Source organism: Chiloscyllium plagiosum, chromosome 6 (genome assembly GCF_004010195.1).
Source record: "Chiloscyllium plagiosum isolate BGI_BamShark_2017 chromosome 6, ASM401019v2, whole genome shotgun sequence".
Classification (NCBI taxonomy): Eukaryota; Metazoa; Chordata; class Chondrichthyes; order Orectolobiformes; family Hemiscylliidae; genus Chiloscyllium; species Chiloscyllium plagiosum.
In genome coordinates this window covers 102,877,563-102,898,820 of record NC_057715.1, presented here as the reverse complement: position 1 = coordinate 102,898,820, position 21,258 = coordinate 102,877,563, and the positions used below count along the sequence as shown (strand labels likewise).

The 21,258-nt window shown below is 41.9% G+C and overlaps 1 protein-coding gene across 3 annotated transcripts in view; it reads left to right on the top strand.

The window, feature by feature from the left end:
* oca2 (oculocutaneous albinism II) overlaps window positions 1-21,258 on the top strand; it is a 526,553-nt gene that overhangs the window by 135,827 nt on the left and 369,468 nt on the right. For all 3 annotated transcript variants that reach the window (XM_043692287.1, XM_043692289.1, XM_043692288.1), the window contains exons 5-6: window positions 3,790-3,847; window positions 7,416-7,488. In XM_043692287.1, coding sequence (XP_043548222.1) covers window positions 3,790-3,847; window positions 7,416-7,488 — 131 coding nt within the window. The remainder of the gene's footprint in view (window positions 1-3,789; window positions 3,848-7,415; window positions 7,489-21,258) is intronic.

Sequence of the window (21,258 nt, the reverse complement as noted above, 5' to 3'; positions counted from 1 at the left end):
TGCCTTCTAAATGACTTTGTGCTGTTGCTTGCAAGGATTTTTGGACATACACATAAAGGTCCCTCTGTTCCTCTGTACTTTTTAGGGTCCTTCCATTCATCTCTTGCCTTTTAGTCCTCCCAAAATGCATCACCTCACATTTTTCTGGATAAACTTCCATTTTCCATTGACCAGCCCGTCGATATCATCCTGTAGTCTAAGGCTTTCAACCTCGCTGTTTACCACACTGCCAATTTTCACCTCATCTGTGAATCTACCAGAATGATTCTAGGGATGAGGAGCATTGGTTTTGAAGATAGATTGAAGAAATTGGGGCAGTCTACCTTGGAGGAGAAGACCGAGAGGAGTTTTGATTGATGATCTGAAAATCGTGTGACAGAGAATATAGGGAGAAGCTGTCAGGCTCATGAGACAATCAAGAATGAGATGACACACACTGAAGCTAGTTATCAAAAGAAGCAAAAAGTGACAGAATGAAAAATATTTTCACATAAAGGTTGAGGTCTGGAAGGCATTGGAGAAGGTGGGGACTGCAGATGCTGGAATCAGATGCATGAAGGGCTCATGCCCAAAACATCAATTCTCCTGCTCCTCGGATGCTGCCTGACCTGCTGTGCTTTTCCAGCGCCACATTTTTCGAGTTTGGAATGCGTTGCCTGAGAGACTGGTGGAGCTTTCAACGGGGAATTAAAGCTTTATCTTGAAAGGGAGAATGTGCAGGGATACAGAGAAGAGGCGGGAGAAAGGCCCTAGGAAAATTGCTTACTAGGAGAGACAGTGCAGATATAATGGGCTAAATAGACTCCGTCTGCACTGTAACACTTCTATGATTGAATGTGTACAATTTCAATAGTTTATATTACATACAGGCAGATCTCAGAACCTTGGGGCACACTTAAAATTTTGTTCACTTTTGGAATACTGAGGTGGGAGTGACAAGTTAGATGTTAGAGGCTTGAGGAATTGATTTTGATGTTCTTCATTAGTTTCCCCAATGGCAGTTAACCTTACTAATATGTTTAATGGAGATTTGATGAAGATGTTGATAGTGTAGATGTAGAAAATCTATTAGTTGAGGGGAAATCCAAATAATGGCCATACTACAGTCACTAAAAAACCTTAACTTCAGGAATGGTTAGGATTTGGAATTCACTATCACAAATAGTAGCTGAGGTGATTACATGCAATTGTTGGGCAGACTAAATAATCACATGAAGGAGAAAGGAATAAAGGAAATTGCAGAAAGAGGGAAGAGGTTCACATGGAGCCTAAATGCTGGCAGAGACCATGATAAAAATAAAACTTTGTTTTAACCAGCGGCTTGATAAACCGGCAGAAATAATATACCTCAAATACTTCGATCTACTGCAATGTCTGAGTATTTATCTTCTAAATAAAGTTTAACTGTGGTGTGTATACTCCCTGAGTTACATTTTTATTACTTACTGTGTTGGTTTACATCGAATTGAGGAGGTGTGTTGATGTTTTCATATTGAATCCTTTGAGGGAGGTTGATATCTTGGAGCTTCGCTTGATTAGGGTTTACTGTGGTTACGCGTGTCTCTTGATTATCTGGATCATTTGAATGAACTGCACACTCCTGATCGCGTAGGTGCCGGTTTAAAAAAAAAGGTTTTGTGGTACGGTAAATTCTGGAAAGTTGAAATACGAACACAAAGCGTTGGAAATACTCATTTGGTTTGGCAGCATCTGTGGAGATGGAGAAACAAAGTTAACATTTCCAATTGAATGAGTCATTAGAACTGGTAGAGACCAGTTGTGCTAAACAGCTGGTTTCTGTGCTTTGAATTCCATGTGCTATATTTGGGAGATGGTGGTGGTGTGGGGTAGGGGAGGGGGTGATGATGGTGGGGGAGGGGGTGGTGATGTTGGCAGTGGGGTTATAGAGTACCACGTAGGCCACCCTGTAGGAGCGATGCTCTGTATTTATTCAATAGGATATATGCACTCATTTGTAAAGTGAATGCCACCTCACATTGGCAGGTAGATATTACAGGTGTAGTGAAGTTTTACTTCACTGTAGAGGAGCCTGGTTAGAAACATCTGGAGTATTGCGTGTAGTTTTGTTCTCATCTCGGGAGAGATGTTACTGTCGTAAAGGAAATGCAACAAATGTTCACCAGGATGTGGCATCAAGCAGCCCCAGCAAAACTGGAGTCAATGGGAAGAGGACAGTGCAAAACTTGCTGTTGATTGGTATCATATCTGGCTCACAGCAAGATGGTTATGTTTGTTGGAGGTCAGTCATCTCAGCTCCAGAACATCTCTACAGGAGTTCCTAAGGGCAGTGTCCTAAACCCAACCATCTTCAGATGCTTCATCAATGATCTTCACCCTATCATAAGATCAGAAGTAGGGATGTTCGCTGAAGATTGTACACTATTCAGCACTATTCACATCTCCTCGTTACTGAAGCAGTCCATGTTCAAATGCAGCAAGTTTGGTTGTGGAGTGATTTGGGTTGGAAAATAACATTCATGCCAGACAAATGTGAGCCCCAATAAGAGAGAATCTGACCATTACCCCATGCCATTTAATGGAAATACCATCACTGAATTTCAAAGAATCAATCCTGGGATTACTATTGACGAGAAATTGAACTGGTCCAACCATGTAAATAACGTGTCTGCAAGGATTTCTTGGTAGCTAAGAATCCTACAACAAGTAATTCTCTTCTTGACTTCCAAAACCTGTTCATGATCTGCAAGTACAAGTCAGGATGGCATACTTCCCACTTGGCTTGATGAGTGCCAAGAAGCTTAACCCCAACCAGGACAAAGCAGCCCACTTGATTGACAGCACATCCACAAGTATTCACTCACTTCACCACCTCCACTCAGGAGCAGTAGTATGTACCATCTGTATGATGCACTGGAGAACCTTTCCAAGACTGTTCTGGCAGCACTCTCCAAACCCACGGCTGCCAGCTAGAGGGACAAGGGCAGCAAATACATGTAAACATCACCACCTGCAAGTTCCCCTTCTAACCACACACTATCCGACTTGGAAATATATCACTGTTCCTTCAGTGTCACTGGGTCCAAATCCTGGAATACCCTCCCAGTGACATTGTGGTTCCACTTACAGCAAATGCACTTCAGTTTTTCAAGAAGGCAGCTCACCACCACCTTCTCAAGGGCAACTAGGGACAGACAATAAATACTGAGCCAGGCAGTGGCATCCATATTCCATGAATGAATTTTTAAATTGCCTTGGAGAAGTCATGTAATTTTGCCAAACATGCGCGTTGACATTTGAAACTCTTATTGACAAAAGGTAATTAGTGCTAGAATGGTTGTAATGTACAGTCTAAGCTTGATGGATTTCAGTTAAATTTAGGTGAGTAAGGAATGAAGGGTGAAGGTGCATTTGTGGACCTTCTAATAAGATCATTACAAATAGGAACAGGTGCAGGTTGTTTGGGTCCTTGAGCCTACTCTGCCATTCGGTAGGATCATGGCTGTTCCACCATTGTTCACGTCCACTTTCCAGCTGTTCTCTATAACCTTTGATTTCCCTATATTTCAACCATGATCTCCTTACGTGATAGAATATGTTCAAGATGCTGAATGGCCACCTCCAATTTTTATGTTTCTAGATCAGAATAATCATTGTTTGTTTGTATAATGTGAGGATTTTATGATTGTGTCTCCTTTGAAAGTCAAATCTGAACCGTATTACTGTCAATCACAGTCAATTAAGCAAATATGCTCAAATGTTGATTTGTGTCTATATTTACACCTCTTTGATTTGTTTCTTTTTTTGCAGATGCATTTTAAGAGTTCTGAAGATTTCCAGCCTCTTCATCTTTGTTGTTGTTTGCTCAGTAGGTGATCAGTTTCCCGTTCTTTCATGTAGAGATAGCTGTACAAAGTTTTCACTTATGCTGTCTTGTGAGTACAAACAGTGACCCAGTACAAAACCTAATTAATCAAGCCCACTGTTACTTGCTGTCAGATGGGCATTATACCTTGGAAATGGAGGTTATTCACTGTATCATTGTGCTGTCCAATAGAGCTACTGTGAAGCCCTTTATGATGTTTTACTGTGTGAAAAGTGATATGAATTGTAAAATGTTATTGTTGTGTGGTTTAATGAAGGAGGCAGGTGGTAACTTGATGGTAATATCACTGTGTGCGATATCCAGAGCCCCAAGCAAAAACAAAATACGGCAGACGCACTGGAGAAACTCAGCAGGTCAGGCCACATCTTCTTCAGGGCCTGAGTGTAATGCTGCTGATTGAGTGGGAGGAGGAGTGAGTGGAACAAATGGTGATAGCACCCAGAGCAAAAACAAAGACTGTCTTAATTCCAGCAAAGGAGCAATATAGAAATTTGGATATCCAAAATAGGTGTCTTATGGTAGGTGAAATGGATCTAAGGGGCAACTTTTCTCATGCAGTAGGTAGTGCGTGTATGGAATGAGCTGCCAGAGGAAGTGGTGGAGGCTGGTAAATTGTGCTATTTAAAAGTTATCTGGATGGGTATATGAATAGGAAGGGTTTAGAGGGATATGGGCCAACTGCTGGCAAATAGGACTAAATTAATTTAGGATATCTGGTTGGCATGGACAAGTTGGACTGAAGGGTCTGTTTCCATGCTGTACAGCTCTATGATTTTAAGTTCTCAGTTCTATGAGTAGTTAAAGGGAAAAGCCTCACAGCTCACAGGATTACAACTGAGAAGATGCAGTTCAGTTAAACTTAGAAATTTGATAAGGCAGGAAAATGTCTCTGGATTTTGATTAACCGTAAAATGATGATGGTGGGACTTTGTTTTCCATATATTTTGAAATGTTTTAACCTATTTTATGTTTAGATGGCATTGTTTACTCTTCAGTTTTAGATTTACTTTGTGTAATAACCTTCTGTTTTATTGTTAAAATCAGCCTGTGTACTTATGTTTTCAGCAAAAGACTGCCATATTAAATTTTTAAAAATGTTCTATCAACCCAGATTTCATTCTGGGATCTGACTTGCTTTGTAATAATACCATCTACGATCATAACAATAGGCTTAGAAATTTGAAGTCAGAAGTCACAAAATACCAGGTTATAGTCCAACAAGTTTATTTGAGATCACAAGCTTTGTTCACCTGACGAAGGAGCAGCGCTCAGAAAGCTAGTGCTTCCAAATAAACCTGTTGGTCCAAAACCTGGTGTTGCGTGATTTTTAACTTCGTCAAACCCAGTCAAACACCGACTCCTCCACATCGTAGAAATTTGAAATTACTGCTGGTGATATGTTAATTCATAAAGCATTATTTCTTCTGCTGTAATAATGGCACCTATATGACATCTATTAAATAACAAAGTGGAATTAGTACAAGTATTAATGGCTTTTGTTATGAATTACATTAATTTCTCTGCTATCTTACTGAAAGCTAAATGAATAGCTTAACATCTGCGTAAGCCCAAAGGACTGCGCTGGGAATCTGAAATAAAACTAGAAATTTAGGAAATGCTCAAGAGATTGGGCAGCACCAGTAGAGGAGAAATCGAGTTAACAGTTTAACTCTGAGCTCGTGAAAATGGTTCGTGGGGTGGGTTAAGATGATCCAACTCTAGATTTCAGCCCAGAAACAGACCTTCCCTTCCTGTGGACATTTCATCTTTGAAGTTAGCTGCAATTCTCACTGCAGGCAAACAATGGTCCAATTTACATGGATCCACAAGGGGTCAATCCTCACATGTCACATACAGTGTAAGGTCACGTAGAAGCCAGAATAGGGTGAGAAGGGTTTATAAACATAATTTTCAGTTGATTACTTTCTTGTTAAATTAAGCAGGAAAGCTCCCTAGGATCCATTGGCCTTCCATGCTCTAGGAGTCTCCCTCATCTCCTCCCTTGCCCCCTACCTCAATCCCTGTATATCTGTGTCATTACTCCAGTGATTAGAATGAGGTCAGCATGTGGAAATCATAGAATATGAGTACCCTGATTGGGACAATTAATCTGGTCCAATCAGGGAGCTCTGGCTGACAAAGATAAACAGGAGTATCTCCAAAAAAAAACAGGAGTATCAGGGGTTCTACTCACTCTAGGAGCCAGCTCTGAATTAGCTGGGTTAGTGTTGTGTACTATGCACATGTAAATAAAGTGTGACCTGGTGGCAGGATACTGATCCCTGTGGAGTTATTTCAATTACCAATCATCCTCCTTTCTTTGTGGCTGCGACCTTCTGTGTGAAACACTGTTGGTGTCTCGACACTTTGCCACATTTTAGGTCATTCTCGATGGCTTTAGACAGGAGGCTTTTCATGAGGCATGAAGTGAAAATCGACCTCATGTAACATTCTGACCGGTCTGAATGGTCCGTGCCCACTGTCCAAATTCAAGTTGATTGTCAGTATTCAGCTTGATATCCTTCTATCATTTGTTTTGATTAGATTAGATTCCCTACAGTGTGGAAACAGGCCTTTCGGCCCAACAAGTCCACACCGACCCTCCGAAGAGCAACCCGCCCTGACCCATTCCCCTACATTGACCCCTGACTAATGCACCTAATACTACGGGCAATTTAGCGCGGCCAATTCACAGGACCTGCACGTCTTTGGACTGTGGGAGGAAACCCACGCAGACATGGGGAGAATGTGCAAACCCCACACAGACAGTTGTCTGAGGGAGGAATTGAACCCGGGTCTTTATCTACCCACATGAACAAGTGTAACATTCTCAGTCTTGTAATACTGCCATTTAGAGAATCAATGTTTCAGAGTCTTTGTGTTCTGAGTAAACTTGCCATTTTGTACCAGTTTCTCTTCATTAGTGGCTCTCTGCTTGGCTTATTTGGTTGGTGAGCCAGTGAGGATCAGATGGATCCCAATAGCATAGCTTACAGAATACTCAGAGGCCTGGTTAGAGTGGATGTGGAGAAGACGTTTCCACTAGTGAAGGGATGACCTTTTAGATCTGAGATAAAGGGGAATTTCTTGAGCCAGAGGATGATGAATCTGTGGAACTCATTGCTGCAGAGGGCTGTGGAGGCCAAGTCATTGAATGTAATTCAGATAGCAATAGATAGGTTCTTGATTAGTAATGGGCTCAAGGGTTATGGGGAGAAGGCAGGAGAATAGAGTTGAGAAACACATCAGCCGTGATTGAATGGTGGAACAGACTCGATGGGCTGAATTGCCTGATTCTGCTCCTACATCTTATAGTCTTATGGATTTGATCCTTGTTGCAGCTCGGATGGACTTGGCACCTGCCTCCTGCCTTTACTAGTGCTGTGGATCAGATACCTCCAGACACAAAAGAGCATGAAGTAGAACATTCCTGTGAGGCACTTTAGGAAGTTTATGATGTTAAAGGTGCCATATAAATATAAACTATTTTGTTGAACTTTGAGCTGAAATGAAAATAGTTTACAACTGCTTCATTTTGTAATTATTTCAGGTTTTGTTTAGCTCTTATCCAGGACCTGGGAATAGAAGACAAATGGTAGCTGTTTCACCATTCGAAAACACACGTATCCTTTTCCAATATAATTATTGATTCGATTTTGCAGCGTGTGTAACATTCAAAATGGATGGACATCTTTTGTAATTGCAGTGTAATTAAATTCAAAGTCATACTTGAAGAACTTTGGTGGATTGATTTGTGATATGGTTTGGTGATGTTTGTTTTAATTTTCTATTAACATCCCTGTTGCAAGTTTCATTGATGTTCCTTGGTCTAAGCAAGGCTGACAAGACTTCCTTAGAAGACAGGCAGGAGGCTGGAGGAACCCAGCAAGCTCGACAACATCAGGAGGTGGAGAAGTCAACGTTTTGGGTGTAACCCTTCTTCAGAACTCCAGTCCTGAGGAAGGGTTACATCTGAAATGTAGACTTCTCCACCTCCTGATGCTGCCTGGCTTGCTGTGAGTTTCCAGCCTCCTGCCTGTCTACTTTGGATTCCAGCATCTGCAGGTTTTTTGTCTCTCGACAAGACGTCCTTGTCAACTTACTGAGAAATATGATGAAGTGAGGTACAAAGGTTGAAAATAAGAATTCATTAACTTTGGCTACCCCAAAGTTTGGGTGGTGTGGGCGGGGGGGATGCGGGGGTGCTATGGTGGTGAAGTGGATGTGGAGAGAGTGCGTACTGTGTCTCCAATGTGCATAGGCAGGGTGAAGAAGAAACCATTTGGCGTACTGGCCTTCATCACTTAGAACATTAAGTGCAGGAGTTGAGTGTCATGGATGTCAGCCTGGAGTCTGGTTACCAGTAGTGTGTCACAAGGATCTGTTTTGGGACCACTGCTATTTGTCATTTTTATAAATGATTTAGATACAGGCATAGGTGGATGGATTAGTAAATTTGCAGATGACACTAAAGTCAGTGGAGTAGTGGGCAGTTTGGAAGAATGTTACAGGTTGCAGGGAGGACTTGGATAAACTGCAGAAATGGGCTGAGAGATGGCAAATGGAGTTCAATGCAGCTAAATGTGAGGTAATTCACTTTGGAAAGAATAACAGGAAGGCAGAGTACTGGGTCAATGGAAAGATTCTTGGTAGTGTGGATGTGCAGAAGGATCTTGGAGTCCATGTACATGGATCCCTGAAGGTTGCCACCCAGGTTGATAGTGCTGTGAAGAAGGCATATGGTGTGTTAGGTTTAATCGGTAGAGGGATTAAGTTCTGGGAGAAAGTGAGGTCTGCAGATGCTGGAGATCAAAGTTGAAACTTTATTGCTGGAACAGCACAGCAGGTCAGGCAGCATCCAGGGAACAGGAGATTCGACGTTTCGGGCACAGGCCCTTCTTCAGGAATCTTCAGGAATTCTTCAGGATTAAGTTCTGGAACTGCAATATCATGTTGCAACTATGCAAAACGCTAATGCGGCTACATTTGGAATATTGTGTACAGTTCTGGTCGCCATATTTTGGGAAGGGTGTGGAAGCATTGGAAAAGGTGCAGAGGAGATTTACCAGGATGTTGCCTGGTCAGGAGGAAATGCTGAGAGACTTGGGTCTGTTCTCATTGGAAAGAAGAAGGCTAAGAGGGGATTTGGTAGTGACATACAAGATGATCAGAGGATTACCTAGGATAGACAGTGATAGTCTTTTTCCTAGGATGATGACGTCAGCTTGTCCAAGGGGGCGTAACTACAAATTGAGGGGTGATAGATTTAAGACAGATGTCAGAGGCAGGTTCTTTACTCAGGGAGTGGTAAGAGCGTGGAATGCCCTACCTGCGTCTAACACAGCCATATTAGGGAGATTTAAACAATCCTTGGATAAGCACATGGATGATGATGGGATAGTGTAGGGGGAGAATAGTTCATAGGTCGGCACAAGATTGAGAGCCGAAGGGCCTGTTCTGCGCTGTATTGTTCTATGTTCTCTGTTCTATGTCCAAGACATGGATAAGGCCACAGTGGGAGTACTGTGTACAAATCTGGTCACCCTCCTAAAAGCAGGATGTTATTAAACTGGAAAATATGCAAAAGAGATTTACAAGGATGCCATTGTGACTGGAAGGTTTGATTTATAAGGAAAGGCTGGGATTTTTTTTCCTGGAATGTAGGATGCTGAGGAGTGACCATATTATAGGGTTATAAAATTATGAGGGGCATAGTAAGATGAAAGTCAAGATCTTTTCCCCAGGGTAGGGGAGTGATGCAGGCAAGTGGGTCTAAATTAGTTTGGGAAACTTGATTGGGTCAAGTTGGGTCGAAGGGTCTGTTTCCATGCTGTATGATTGCATGAGTTTAGAACTCCAGACTAGAAGAGAACAGCATCTGGTGTGCGCACATCAGTGGTCATTGGATTCTGCCTTTCACTGGAAACACTGGCTAAACTTTCAGACAGTTCTCAATTTGTCAGTTAAACTTGCAAAAGTTGTCTCACCATTTCACCTGATCTTTTCACAAGGAGGATCATTGATGAAAATGTTTTGGAACTGACCTGACTTCTGCCTGCGAGTGGTGGAAGTCACACCGGACAGTCCACTCCAGTTAGAATATTTGCTGCCTGCTGTTTTCCACCGATCCATGACCATCTTAGTAACCAACCTACCTTCCTGCTTGCACTTGTACTCAGCAGCTCTGTGTTGTGGGCCATATTTAGAAGAATTGTGGCATTTTACATTGTTAAAAATATTACTTTAACACCAAAGCTGTTGAAAGCATTCAGGGTGTGCTGGGGATAGATCTTCAACTTGTTGTCTGATGTGTAAAATTATTGTTACAAACCACCCTATTTTCTTCAAGGTGAATAGGGTAGTTTATGTAGCAGGTAGTTGATCCTCTTGTGCAGTTTTACAGCACAGTAGCAAGTATTCCATATAAAAAGTAGACAATGCCTTTTTCTTTTACTTCTGCAAAAGTGACTTGGACAGAGTTATGAAATAATTGATATCAAAGCTCGCTGATGATAGTAAATTGTTGGGGTGGTGAGCTGCAAGAAAAAAAAGCATGATTGTAAGTGGACCAAATAGATTTATGGAAGTAGGTGGATAAATATCTAATAAAGTTCAATGCAGGAATCTAAAAAGTACTACATCTTGGGGGGCAAAGAAAACTCAGTGAAGGCACTGTAGTCTGAAGGAACAGAGTAATCAGCAATGTGGTGATTTAATCTTTCCAAGAATTTAGATAAAGGATAGCAAAACGCAAATGGATGTTGAGTCATCTTACAGAAGACCAGCTTCGACTGTGTCTCCTTTACGTACAGAAAATCATTGGAGGTTATATTTTGCTCTTGCTGTACCTGTGTAATCAAACCATCAAATAGATTTGGATCCACACAATCAGTTTAATCATAATTTCTTTGCATTCTACTGCACCAACTCTAACGTAAGGAGAGAATTTTACATTGTTTTTAGCTCAGCGTTTGGAAAGTGAGAAGTTCCCAGCTATACTTCAAAATGACAGACTGTGCTGGTTTTAAAATAAAAAGCCCGAGTCTAAAATGTGCATTGTCGAGCAGTTTGCCAAAGTATTAGTTTGGGATTTGAAATCTCAGGGGGTGTTTGCAACCAATTTTGCAATTCTAGTTGCCTAGCGCCTGGCCTTTCAAACAGTTATATTTGGGAAACCCAAATTAATTGCACAAGGTGATTGGTTGAACATCTATATCTGGTTTCAGCAGCCTTTTTAGATCTGCTGGGAAAACAATCTATAAATAAGATGTTAAATCTCTCTACAAGGACTTTAATGTGATGCTCAGTGTCACTAACGCTGATGCCTGGCAAGCATGAAGTACAATAATTGAACAATTGTGACGCTGATGGCTTATATTGCCAGATGTGCACATTGTTAGGAAACGCTGGCACCAGGTAATGTGACTTCTTGTTTCATTTGCTGTGTGGAGATTGCCAACTCTGCTATTCCTGGATGCGTGCTCTTGTGACAGTTGCTGCAGTCTGTAAACGTTATTATTCTTATTTTAATAACTTTGCTTTGCCAGTGACAGCTGTAATTTTAATTTGACCTAGTGCTGTGATTGAAGCTTGTGCATTGGCGATGCAATTGGAAATTGTAGAATTGTGGAGAGATGCAGTACAGATGGAAGCCATTCTGACTGTGCCAGCTCCTTGGAAGGACTGTTTAATTAGTTCCAGTGCCCTGCTCTTTTCCCACAAGCTAATTAGGTGTATTTACCCGTCAAGTTTTTGTTTAGTTCTTTCAAAGCATGCGGACATTGCTGAAAACACCTGCATTTGTTGGTCCCTTGGTCTTGGTTCCTTCGCCAATTATTTAATCAATGCTGCCCTTTAGATTTAATTTACTGACTGAGCTTTTGGATAAACCACAAAAAGCTTGGAGCTTTTCGTAACAGCATCTTTTACCGAAACAATTCTTTTAACTGCAGGAATTCCTCAGGGTAGTATTCTAGGCCCAACCATCATCGATTGCTTCATCAGTGATTTTTTTCTTCAACATAAAGTCAGGTGGGAATGCTTACCGATGATTGTACAATGTTCAGCACTATTCGTAACTCCTGACATTCTGGGGCAGTTCATGTCCAAATGCAAGAAGACTTGGACAAAATCCAAGCTTGGGATGACAAATGGCAAACAACATCTGCACCACACAAGTGCCAGGCATTTCATCTCCAGGAAGAGAAAATTAACAACAACTGACATTGATATCCAATGACAATACCATCACTGAATCCCTCTATTATCAATAACCTGGAGGTTACCATTGACCAGAAACTGAATTAGACTAACCATATTAATATTGTGACAACAAGAGGAGGGCAGAAGCTTGAAGTCCTGCAGTGAGTACCTCATCTCCTAACTCCCCAAAGCCTTGTGCCTGTACAAGGCACAAGTCAGCAGTGTGATGGAATACTCCCCATTTGTCGAGATTACACAATTCCAGCAACACTCAAGAAGTTTGACAACATCCAGAACAAAGCAGTCTGCTTGATTGGTGTCACATCCATAAATATCCACTCCTTCCAGCATCGATGCTAAGTGGCAGCTCTGAATGCTATCTACAAGATGCACTGCAGAAATTCATCAAAGCTCCTTAGACAGTGCATTCTAAACCCATGGCCATTACCATTTACAAGGACAAGGGCAGCAGATGCACAGTAACATGTTACCTGTGAATTCCTTTCCAAACCATTCTCCATCCTGACTTGGAGATATATTGAAGTTCCTTCTGTTGTTAGGTTAAAATTCCAGAACACCTCCCTCATGGCATTGGGGTCCACCACACCAAACAGACTACAGTGGTTCAAGAAAGCAGCTTACCATCACCTTTTAAAAGGCAGCTAGAGGTGTTCAATAAATGCTGGCCCAGCATCGCATGATTAAACCTTTGACAAAAGCCATAACAACCACACTGTCCTCATGAATGTTCTCTATTGTTTCAAAGAAATTAATCAAGTTTGTTTCATTAGTATTCTGAGTGGCTAATGCTTATCAGTGAACATTCATCTTTGTTGGACTGACCTTCAGAGCTCTTCTTATTTGGTGCCAGGTCTGGATGGTCTATTCCTGTTCACTCATAGTGATCAAACATGTGAGTCTTCTCTTGCCTGGTTGGTTCCTGTTCCATTGTCTTTGCATTAGAGCATACCGAATGCAGGTGCGTAGTGTTTACCAGTAGTTCCATGGAGCTAGGTGGGTTAATGAATACATGGGAGAACAAGGGGAAATTGACTGACAGATTGGAGTTTGACATATAGTGAGCCCAGGGGCATTGGATAAAAATCATTGGAATTCTCCCAGACACGTCTACAGGGACCAACAAAATGTCCAGAAGCTGTATATATTTTAAACTATTTTTCATTTACTTCATGTATATCTTTACCATTTTATAACATGAGTGTTATGGAATGCTCTTCACTAGTCTGGTTGAGTGCAACTCCAACAAAACTCAAGATGCTCGATATTATTAATGACGAGGCAGCCCTCTTGATTGATGCATTTCAGGGTATTGCAAATAAGCATTTTGAATATATGCTATTGAAGATGGCGTTAGCTAAGAAGGGGTGGGAGGAGGCTTCAGTGGGGCCTCTTTGGACTGTGGGAGGAAACCCATGTGGACATGGGGAGAATGTGCAAACTCCGCACTGACAGTTGCCTGAGGATGGAATCAAACCCAGAGCCCTGGTGCTATAAGGTAGCAGTGCTAACCACTGAGCCACTGTGTCACCCTAAAGTGTCATGAACAGCAGAGAAGAAAAGTACAGCCCCTGGAGACAGAGATCATCACCCTCTCCCACTACCTCATTCAGTGAGAAAAAGACAGAAAACCAAGAAGCTTAAGAGAGATAATTCAAACAAGAAAATATCAGATTCACTTTGATCACCGATCGGATTGAAGAATGACCTCTAGATGACAGAATTCCATCAGAGCTAAAATTGAAAGGACATTGTAAAAAATAACTTACCCCTTTGTGGTCTTGACTTTTTTTTTTTAAGAATCCCTACAGTGTGGAAACAGGCCCTTCGACCAACAAGTCTACACCTACCCTCCGAACAGTGACCCACTCAGGCCCATTCCCTACCCCATATTTACCTCTAACTAAGGCACTTTTGGTCTTCAGAATTTTGTATACCCTTTTTGTATTCTTTTCCCTTACATAGTTCATCTGTTAAACTAATTGTCTGCCTTAATTGTAAGCATGTGCGTGTTTGTATGTATTGAAAGGGGTAGTTTGTTGTGTAATATTAGATTGGAAGTTCTTCCTTGCTTTGTTAAGTGTGTTACAGTGAATAGATTTATTTTATCATTACTGATAAAACCCAATGAGAAATTATTTTGTTTTGAGCAGCAGTCAGGCAAATTAATCATTTTAGTGATCTCATTAGGATTTTATACCATTATGCATTTTGCGAGGACTTGTGGAACAGTGGGACATGATTATCAACACCCTGTTCCCAGTTAAGCCTTGACAGTTCTGGTAGCGTGAGAGTAAACTTGCCCTGTCAGTTAACTCTAGATGCTGGCAAGAGCCACTTTATTTTAAAGTAGAGTGTTCGCCATATGGACGTTTTTACTGGGATTGATGACTGTTGAGCGTTACTGTTGCCAATGCAGGAGGCTTTTGAAAATGAAGCTGGAAACACTGACAATCTACACTAGAGCTTACTCAAGCTCTACAGCGGATCAACACCATCTGGAAAAAAATGAAAAGGCAATTCAACATTGTTAAGTGCACAGTCTTTATTCAATTGAAGGTGCATCCAAGTGAACCCTGACAAAGGAGCTAAGGGCATTATTGCCAAGTTTGCAGATGATATAACAGGAGGGAGGGGGGGCGGGTATAGGTAGTGGTGAGGAGATGGGAGGCAGAAGAACTTTGACAAGCGAGGAGAATTGGCATAAAAGTGGCAGATGGAATACAATGTGGGAGTGAGTGAAGTTATGCTCTTTGGTAGGAAGAATAGAGACATAGAATATTTTATAAATGGGAGAAAGCTTTAAAAAAACTGAAGCACAAAGGGACTTGGAGAATCCTGAACTAGGACTCCTTAAGGTTGGCATGCAGGTTCAGTTGGCAGTTATGAAGGCAAATTCAATGTTAGCATTCATCTCAAGATGTATTCTTGAGTCTTTATCAGGCTCTTGTCAGAACACATTTGGAATATTGTGAGCAGTTTCGGCCCCTTACCCAAGGAAGGAATGTGCTGGCATTGGAGGGCATCCAGAAGAGTACAACAATGATCTAGGGGATGGAGGGCTTGTCATTTGAAGAGCAGTTGAAAACCTTGCGTCTGTACTTGATGGAGTTTAGAAGGATGAGGGGGGATCTGATTGAAACTTGCAGCATACTGGGAGGCCTGGTTGGAATGGACATGGAGAAACTGTTTCCACTAGTAGGAGAGACTAGGCCCTTAGGGCACAGACTCTGAGTGAAGGCAAGACCCTTCAGAACTGATATGAGGAAAATCTACAACCTGAACCACAACCTGAGCTACAAGCCTTCACAATCATCGCAGGAATTTCTTTAACTAGAGGATGGTTAATCTGTGGAACTCATTACCAGAGAAGTCTGCAAAGGCCAAGTCTTTGACTGTATTTAAGACAGGGATAGATAGGTTATTGATAGATGAATGAGGTTGAGAGACATACCAGCCGTGATCGAATGGCAGAGCAGACCCGATGGGCCAAATAGCCTAATCCTATTCCTATGTCTTATAGTCCTCTCCATTCAACCAATGATGTTAGACAGGGCAAGGATTTGCTGGGGTGCTGGAAATCTGCAATCAAAAGCAAACAAAATTTTTGGCGCACCTTCAGCAGGTCAGGATTCATTTTTGGAGGTATAAAGACCATAAGCTGTAGGAACAAATGTAGGCCATTCAGCCCTTTGACTCTGCTGCACCATTCCATGACATCCTGGCTGATCTGATACTCCTCAACTCCATTTTCCTGCCTTTTCCCTGACTGATTAAAGCATTGTCTATCTCAGCCTTGAATATACCATGTGAAAGTTAATGTTTCAAGTTGATCGGGTCATGGCCCCCTTTCAAATGGGGCCTAGTGGGGCAAATGATTCTGTATTTTAGACCAGTCAGTTTTAGACCAAGACCTACATTGGAATTTGACAGTTGAATTTGGATGGGATAGGTATGGAGGGATATGGACCAAATGTAGGCAAACAGGACTAGTTTAAATTGCGGGCAGCTTGGGCATGCTGGGCCAAAGGGTCTGTTTCCATACTGTACACCTCTATGACTCTCTGCAGGCTCCAGGAATTTGAATATAAATGACGAATATTGGAGCAGCTTGAACTCCTAACCCTTTCCTGTGCCTTGGAAACAAAAATTAGAAGCCAACTTTTAATATGTTGGAGTGCCAGTACGACTTATTGGTCTTGTTATTCGGTAATACAGCTTATAGAGAATCAAGTTAAATGTTTCCAATTGTATTCGCTGATACACCTGACTGGTTTACACCTTACAACAACAACTTTAAGTCTGTCCTTAATGTCATAAAACATCAGAAACCTAATTGTGAAAAGTGGGAGCGGCCTTTGTCTGCTCTCTCACCGGAGAGAGACAAATGGTGGAGTCCCAGCATTAAGTATATTCAAGACTCTGATAATAGAATTATGCATGGTAAAGGATTGGAGAACTATGGAGTGAGTATAGGAAATTGAATTTGAGGTAGATCAGCTGTGATCATAATTAATTATGAAGCAGGCTGAAGATAGCATATTGCCTACTCCTATTTTTTAATGTTCTTGCTGTCTTCCAGGATTCTGTTGGAAGCATTGTCGTCTGTGTTAGAATGTGGGTTTCAGTTCCACTCGAATCTTGATTGACCATACCACTGAGAGAGTGTTGCACTGTCTGAGGTTCTGTCTTTCAGAAGAAATATTAAATCCAGAGTCCTGTTTGCCCTCAGAGGTGGACATGATGCTAACAGCAGAGCTCTCCCCGCTGCCGTGGTCAATATGTGTCCCTCAATCAATATCAAAGTGTGTACAAGGCTGGTCGTATTCAATACTCAGTAGCTGGTTGGACATTTCTGACTGGTTGTAATGAAATAATGATTTCTGTAATGTGTTTGATTACTCCTTCACTGTGCCTGAGAAACCTACTATTGTGAATTTATCAAACCAGCTGAAAATCAGTGAATCTCCTGCAATAACACGATTGTTTTCCAGATGGAATTGTATGCTAAAATTCAGTGCCTCGTGTTACTAAACATCCAAACCTTTATGTAATCATAGAATCATAGAATCCCGACAGTGTGGAAACTGGCCCTCATCTGGGGGGAAAGTAAAGATTTGCAATTGATGCAGCATCCTTCTGTGTCCTCAGCACATTCCAAAATGCTTCATGTTCAGCAACTGAGAACTCTGAGAGGTGTCAGCCCACCTGCTATCTCCTTAAAGTGTTTCCTATTCATCAGGCGCAAGTCAGGAAAGTGAAAGAAATACATCTCAGTTATATGGATGAATGCATCACTGGCAGCAGTCAAAAAACTGAAAAGGTGTTCTATGTGATTGCGCTGGAAGGAATGCAGTGGAGTTTTACCAGGATGTCACCTGGGTTGGAGCATTTTAGGTGTGAAGGGAGGCTGGATAGGCTTGTGTTGTTTCCTTGAGAACAGAGAAAGCTGACAGGGGACCTGATTAATGTGCATGCGATTTTGAGGGGCATGGGCAAGGTGGACTTCAGATAATTTTCTGATTAAAAGGATCTATAATGTGGGGGCCACAATTAAAGTGAAGGGCAGGAGGTTTACTGGGGATTTGAAGAAACATTTCTTCACCCAGGGAGGTGGTGGGAATTTGGAATACACTGTCTCAGAGGAAGTAATGGTGGAAAACTTCACAACCTTCAAAATATATGTAGATGAGCATTTTAAATATCATGACATTCAAGAGTATGGACCTGTGCTGGAAAATGGGAATTAGTTTAGTGACGTCATGCAGACCTGATGGGCTGAAGGGCCTCTTCTGTGCTGGATGACTCTGTGGGTGATTCAGTGGTTAGCACTACTGCCTCACAGTGCCAAGGACCTGGGTTTGATTCCAGCCTCAGGTGAGTGTGTGGAGTTTGCACAATCTCCCTGTGTCTGCTTTGTTTTCCTCTTACTTCCCTGTCTTAGATAGTTGCAACATGATTTGCCAACCTTTGTGCTCAATGCCCAGATTGATGAAGGCAAATATGCCATCTTTACCACTGTATTCATTTGTGTTGCTGCTTTCAGGGAACTATGTTCTCATGCCCCAAGATCCCTCTGTACATCAATGCTCCTTTGTGTCTTGTCATTAGCTGTATATTTCCCTCTTGCATTTGATCTCCCAAAATGCATTGCCTCACACTTGACTGAATTAAACTTGATCTACCCTTTCTCTGTCCAATTTGTCAACTGATCTATATGCTACCATATCTTTTGATAACTTTTCTCATCACCCACAACTCCACACATATTCATATCACCTGCAAATGTACTAATCAGAACACCTACACTTTCATCTATTAATTTCAATATAAATACAACCAACAGAGGAACCAGCACTGATCCTTGTGGAACACCATTGATTAGAGACCTCCAGTCAGAAAAATACCCTCCACAATTGATTCTATGACCAAATCAATTTTGCATTAAATTTGCTGTGACCATGGATCCCAAGTGTGACTATGCTCAATACCATCTTACCATGGGCCTTATCAAATAGTAAAGTCCATGTAAACAACAGACACACAACCTCATCAATCAGCTTTGTAATTTCCTCAAAAAACCCAATCAAGTTTGTGAGATATGACCTCCCCAGCATAAAGCAATGCTGACTATCCCTAAAGCATACAGCAATGCTGACTATGCCTAATAACCCATTCTTCTCCAACTGTGAGTAAATCCTAAGAATCTTCTTCAATAAATTCCCTACCATTGACATAATGCTCACTGGTTTATAATATCCTGGATTATCGTCTGTCCTTTTTAAACAAAGGAACAACATTGCTTATTCTCCAGTCTTCTGGGATCTCACCTGTGGTGAAAGAGCATACAAAGATCTTTGTCAATGCCCAACAATCTCTGTCCTTGTTTCCTTTAGTATCCTGGGATAGATGCTACTGGGCTCTGGGGACTTATCGAATTTAATGTTTTTCAATGCTCAGCTTCTTAATATTGACATGCCCCAGAATATCAACATTACCCCTCGCTAATTGTACCATGTTCTTCTCCTTGGTGAATACAGATGCAAAGTACTCATTAAGGACCTCACCCACTTCCTCTGGCTCCTAGCATAAATTCTGTCCTTTATTCTTGAGTGGACCTACTCTTTCCCTAGCTATCATTTAGTTCCTAATAAATGTGTACAATGCATTTATGTATAAAATGCATAAAATGGGATTCTCTTTAATCCTACTTTCCAAAGATATTTCACAGTCCTTTCTTGCCCTCCTAATTTATTGTTCAAGTTATTTTCCGTTTCCTTTATACTACTTAAGGGCTTTGTTTGATTTCAGTTTCCTGAAGCTCACATACTTTTTGACTGAACTTTCAATATCTCTTGTCATCCAAGGATCCTGAATTTTGCTAGCCTTACCTTTCACCCTCACAGTTGGTGCTGAAGTCGCATCAACAGGATTTTAAAAGATTCCCACATATCAATATGGATTTATCCTTAAACAGCTGCCTACAATCTAATCTCTCCAGTTTATGCCTAATACTGTTGTAATTAGCCCTCCCCAATTTAACAATTTCACCCAAGGGCCAGTCATACGCTTATCCACAATTATTCCAAAACTTGTGGAATTATGATCACTGTTTCCAAAATGTTCCCTCACTGAAACTTCGATCACCTGACCAGGCATTTTTCCCAAAACACGGTCTAGTACAGCCTCTTCTCCAGTTGGACTACCTACAAATTGGTTCAGGAAACCCTCCTAGATGCACCTAACAAATTCAAAGGGAGTCCCAGTCAATGTTGGGGAAGTTAAAATCACCCATTACAACAACCCTGTTGTTTGTATGTATTTCCCCGATCTCCTTACATGTCTGTTCCTCTATCTCCTGCTGGCTTTTGAGAGGCCTATACTATAACCCCATTGTGGGGATTGCACTTTTGCTATTCTTAAATTCTACTCGTATGGCCTCACTGGATGAGTCCTCTCCCCCATCCTTTTTACATTTCTCTTTCACTCTTTTCTGAAACACCTAAACTCTGGAACATTGAGTTGCAAGTCCTGTCCCCCTCGCAAGCAAATTTCTGTAATGGCTAGAACATTGTAGTTGCGTGTACTAATTCAGCTGTCAGCTCATCTCGCTTACCTGTTATACTCCTTGCATTAAAATAAATACCCTTCTGGGTAAGTCCCACCTTGTTCATTCACCTGGCCTTGCCTGTTTGTCCTATTAGACTTACTTAACTTTGAGCTTCTCCTGAATCCCCACTCCATGTTCTGACCCACTGCTCTGGCTCCCACCCCCTGCCACACTAGTTTAAACCCTCTTAAGTGGCACTAGCAAACCTCCCTACCAGGATATTGGTGCCCCTCCAGTTTAGGTGTGACCTGTCCTTCTTGTACAGGTGCCACCTGCCCTGGATGTGATCCCAATGATCCGGTATTTGAAGCCCTGTCTCCTCTGCCAGCTCTTCAGCCACACATTCAACTTCTTATTCCTGGCCTCACTAGCACATGGTACAAGGAGTAATCCCAACATTACAACACTGCAGGTCCTGCTTTTCAATTTGGTATCTAACTTTTTAAATTCTTTTTGCAGGACCTCAGCCCTCTTTCTGCCAATATTGTTCTGCCAATATTGGACCATGACCACTGGTTGCTCACTCTGCCCTTGCAGAAAGTCCTGTGCCATCTCAGAGACATCTTGACTCTGGCATCAGGGTTGCAACACGCCACTCTGGAGTCCCACACATAGCCTCTATCCATGTCCCTTACTGTAGAGTTCCCCTCTCATTACTGCTCCGTACACTTCGACACTTTTATAGCTTTAAATTAAGGGGGGCGTAGGTATAGGACAGATGTTAGGGGTAGGTTCTTTACTCAGCGAGTCGTGAGTTCATGGAATGCCCTGCCAGTAGCAGTGGTGGACTCTCCCTCATTATGGGCATTTAAGCGGGCATTGGATAGGCATATGGAGGATAGTAGCTAGTGTAGGTTAGGTGGGCTTGGATCGGCGCAACATCGAGGGCCGAAGGGCCTGTACTGCACTGTATTCTTCTATGTTCTATGTTCTATGTTCTATGACACTTCTTGCTGAACAACAGAGCCAATCGTGGTGCCATTGATCTGGCTGCAGTTGTTGCTTTCCTTGAGAGGTACCCCCCCTTTCCCCCCCCCCACACACACACGCAGAAGAAAAGTAT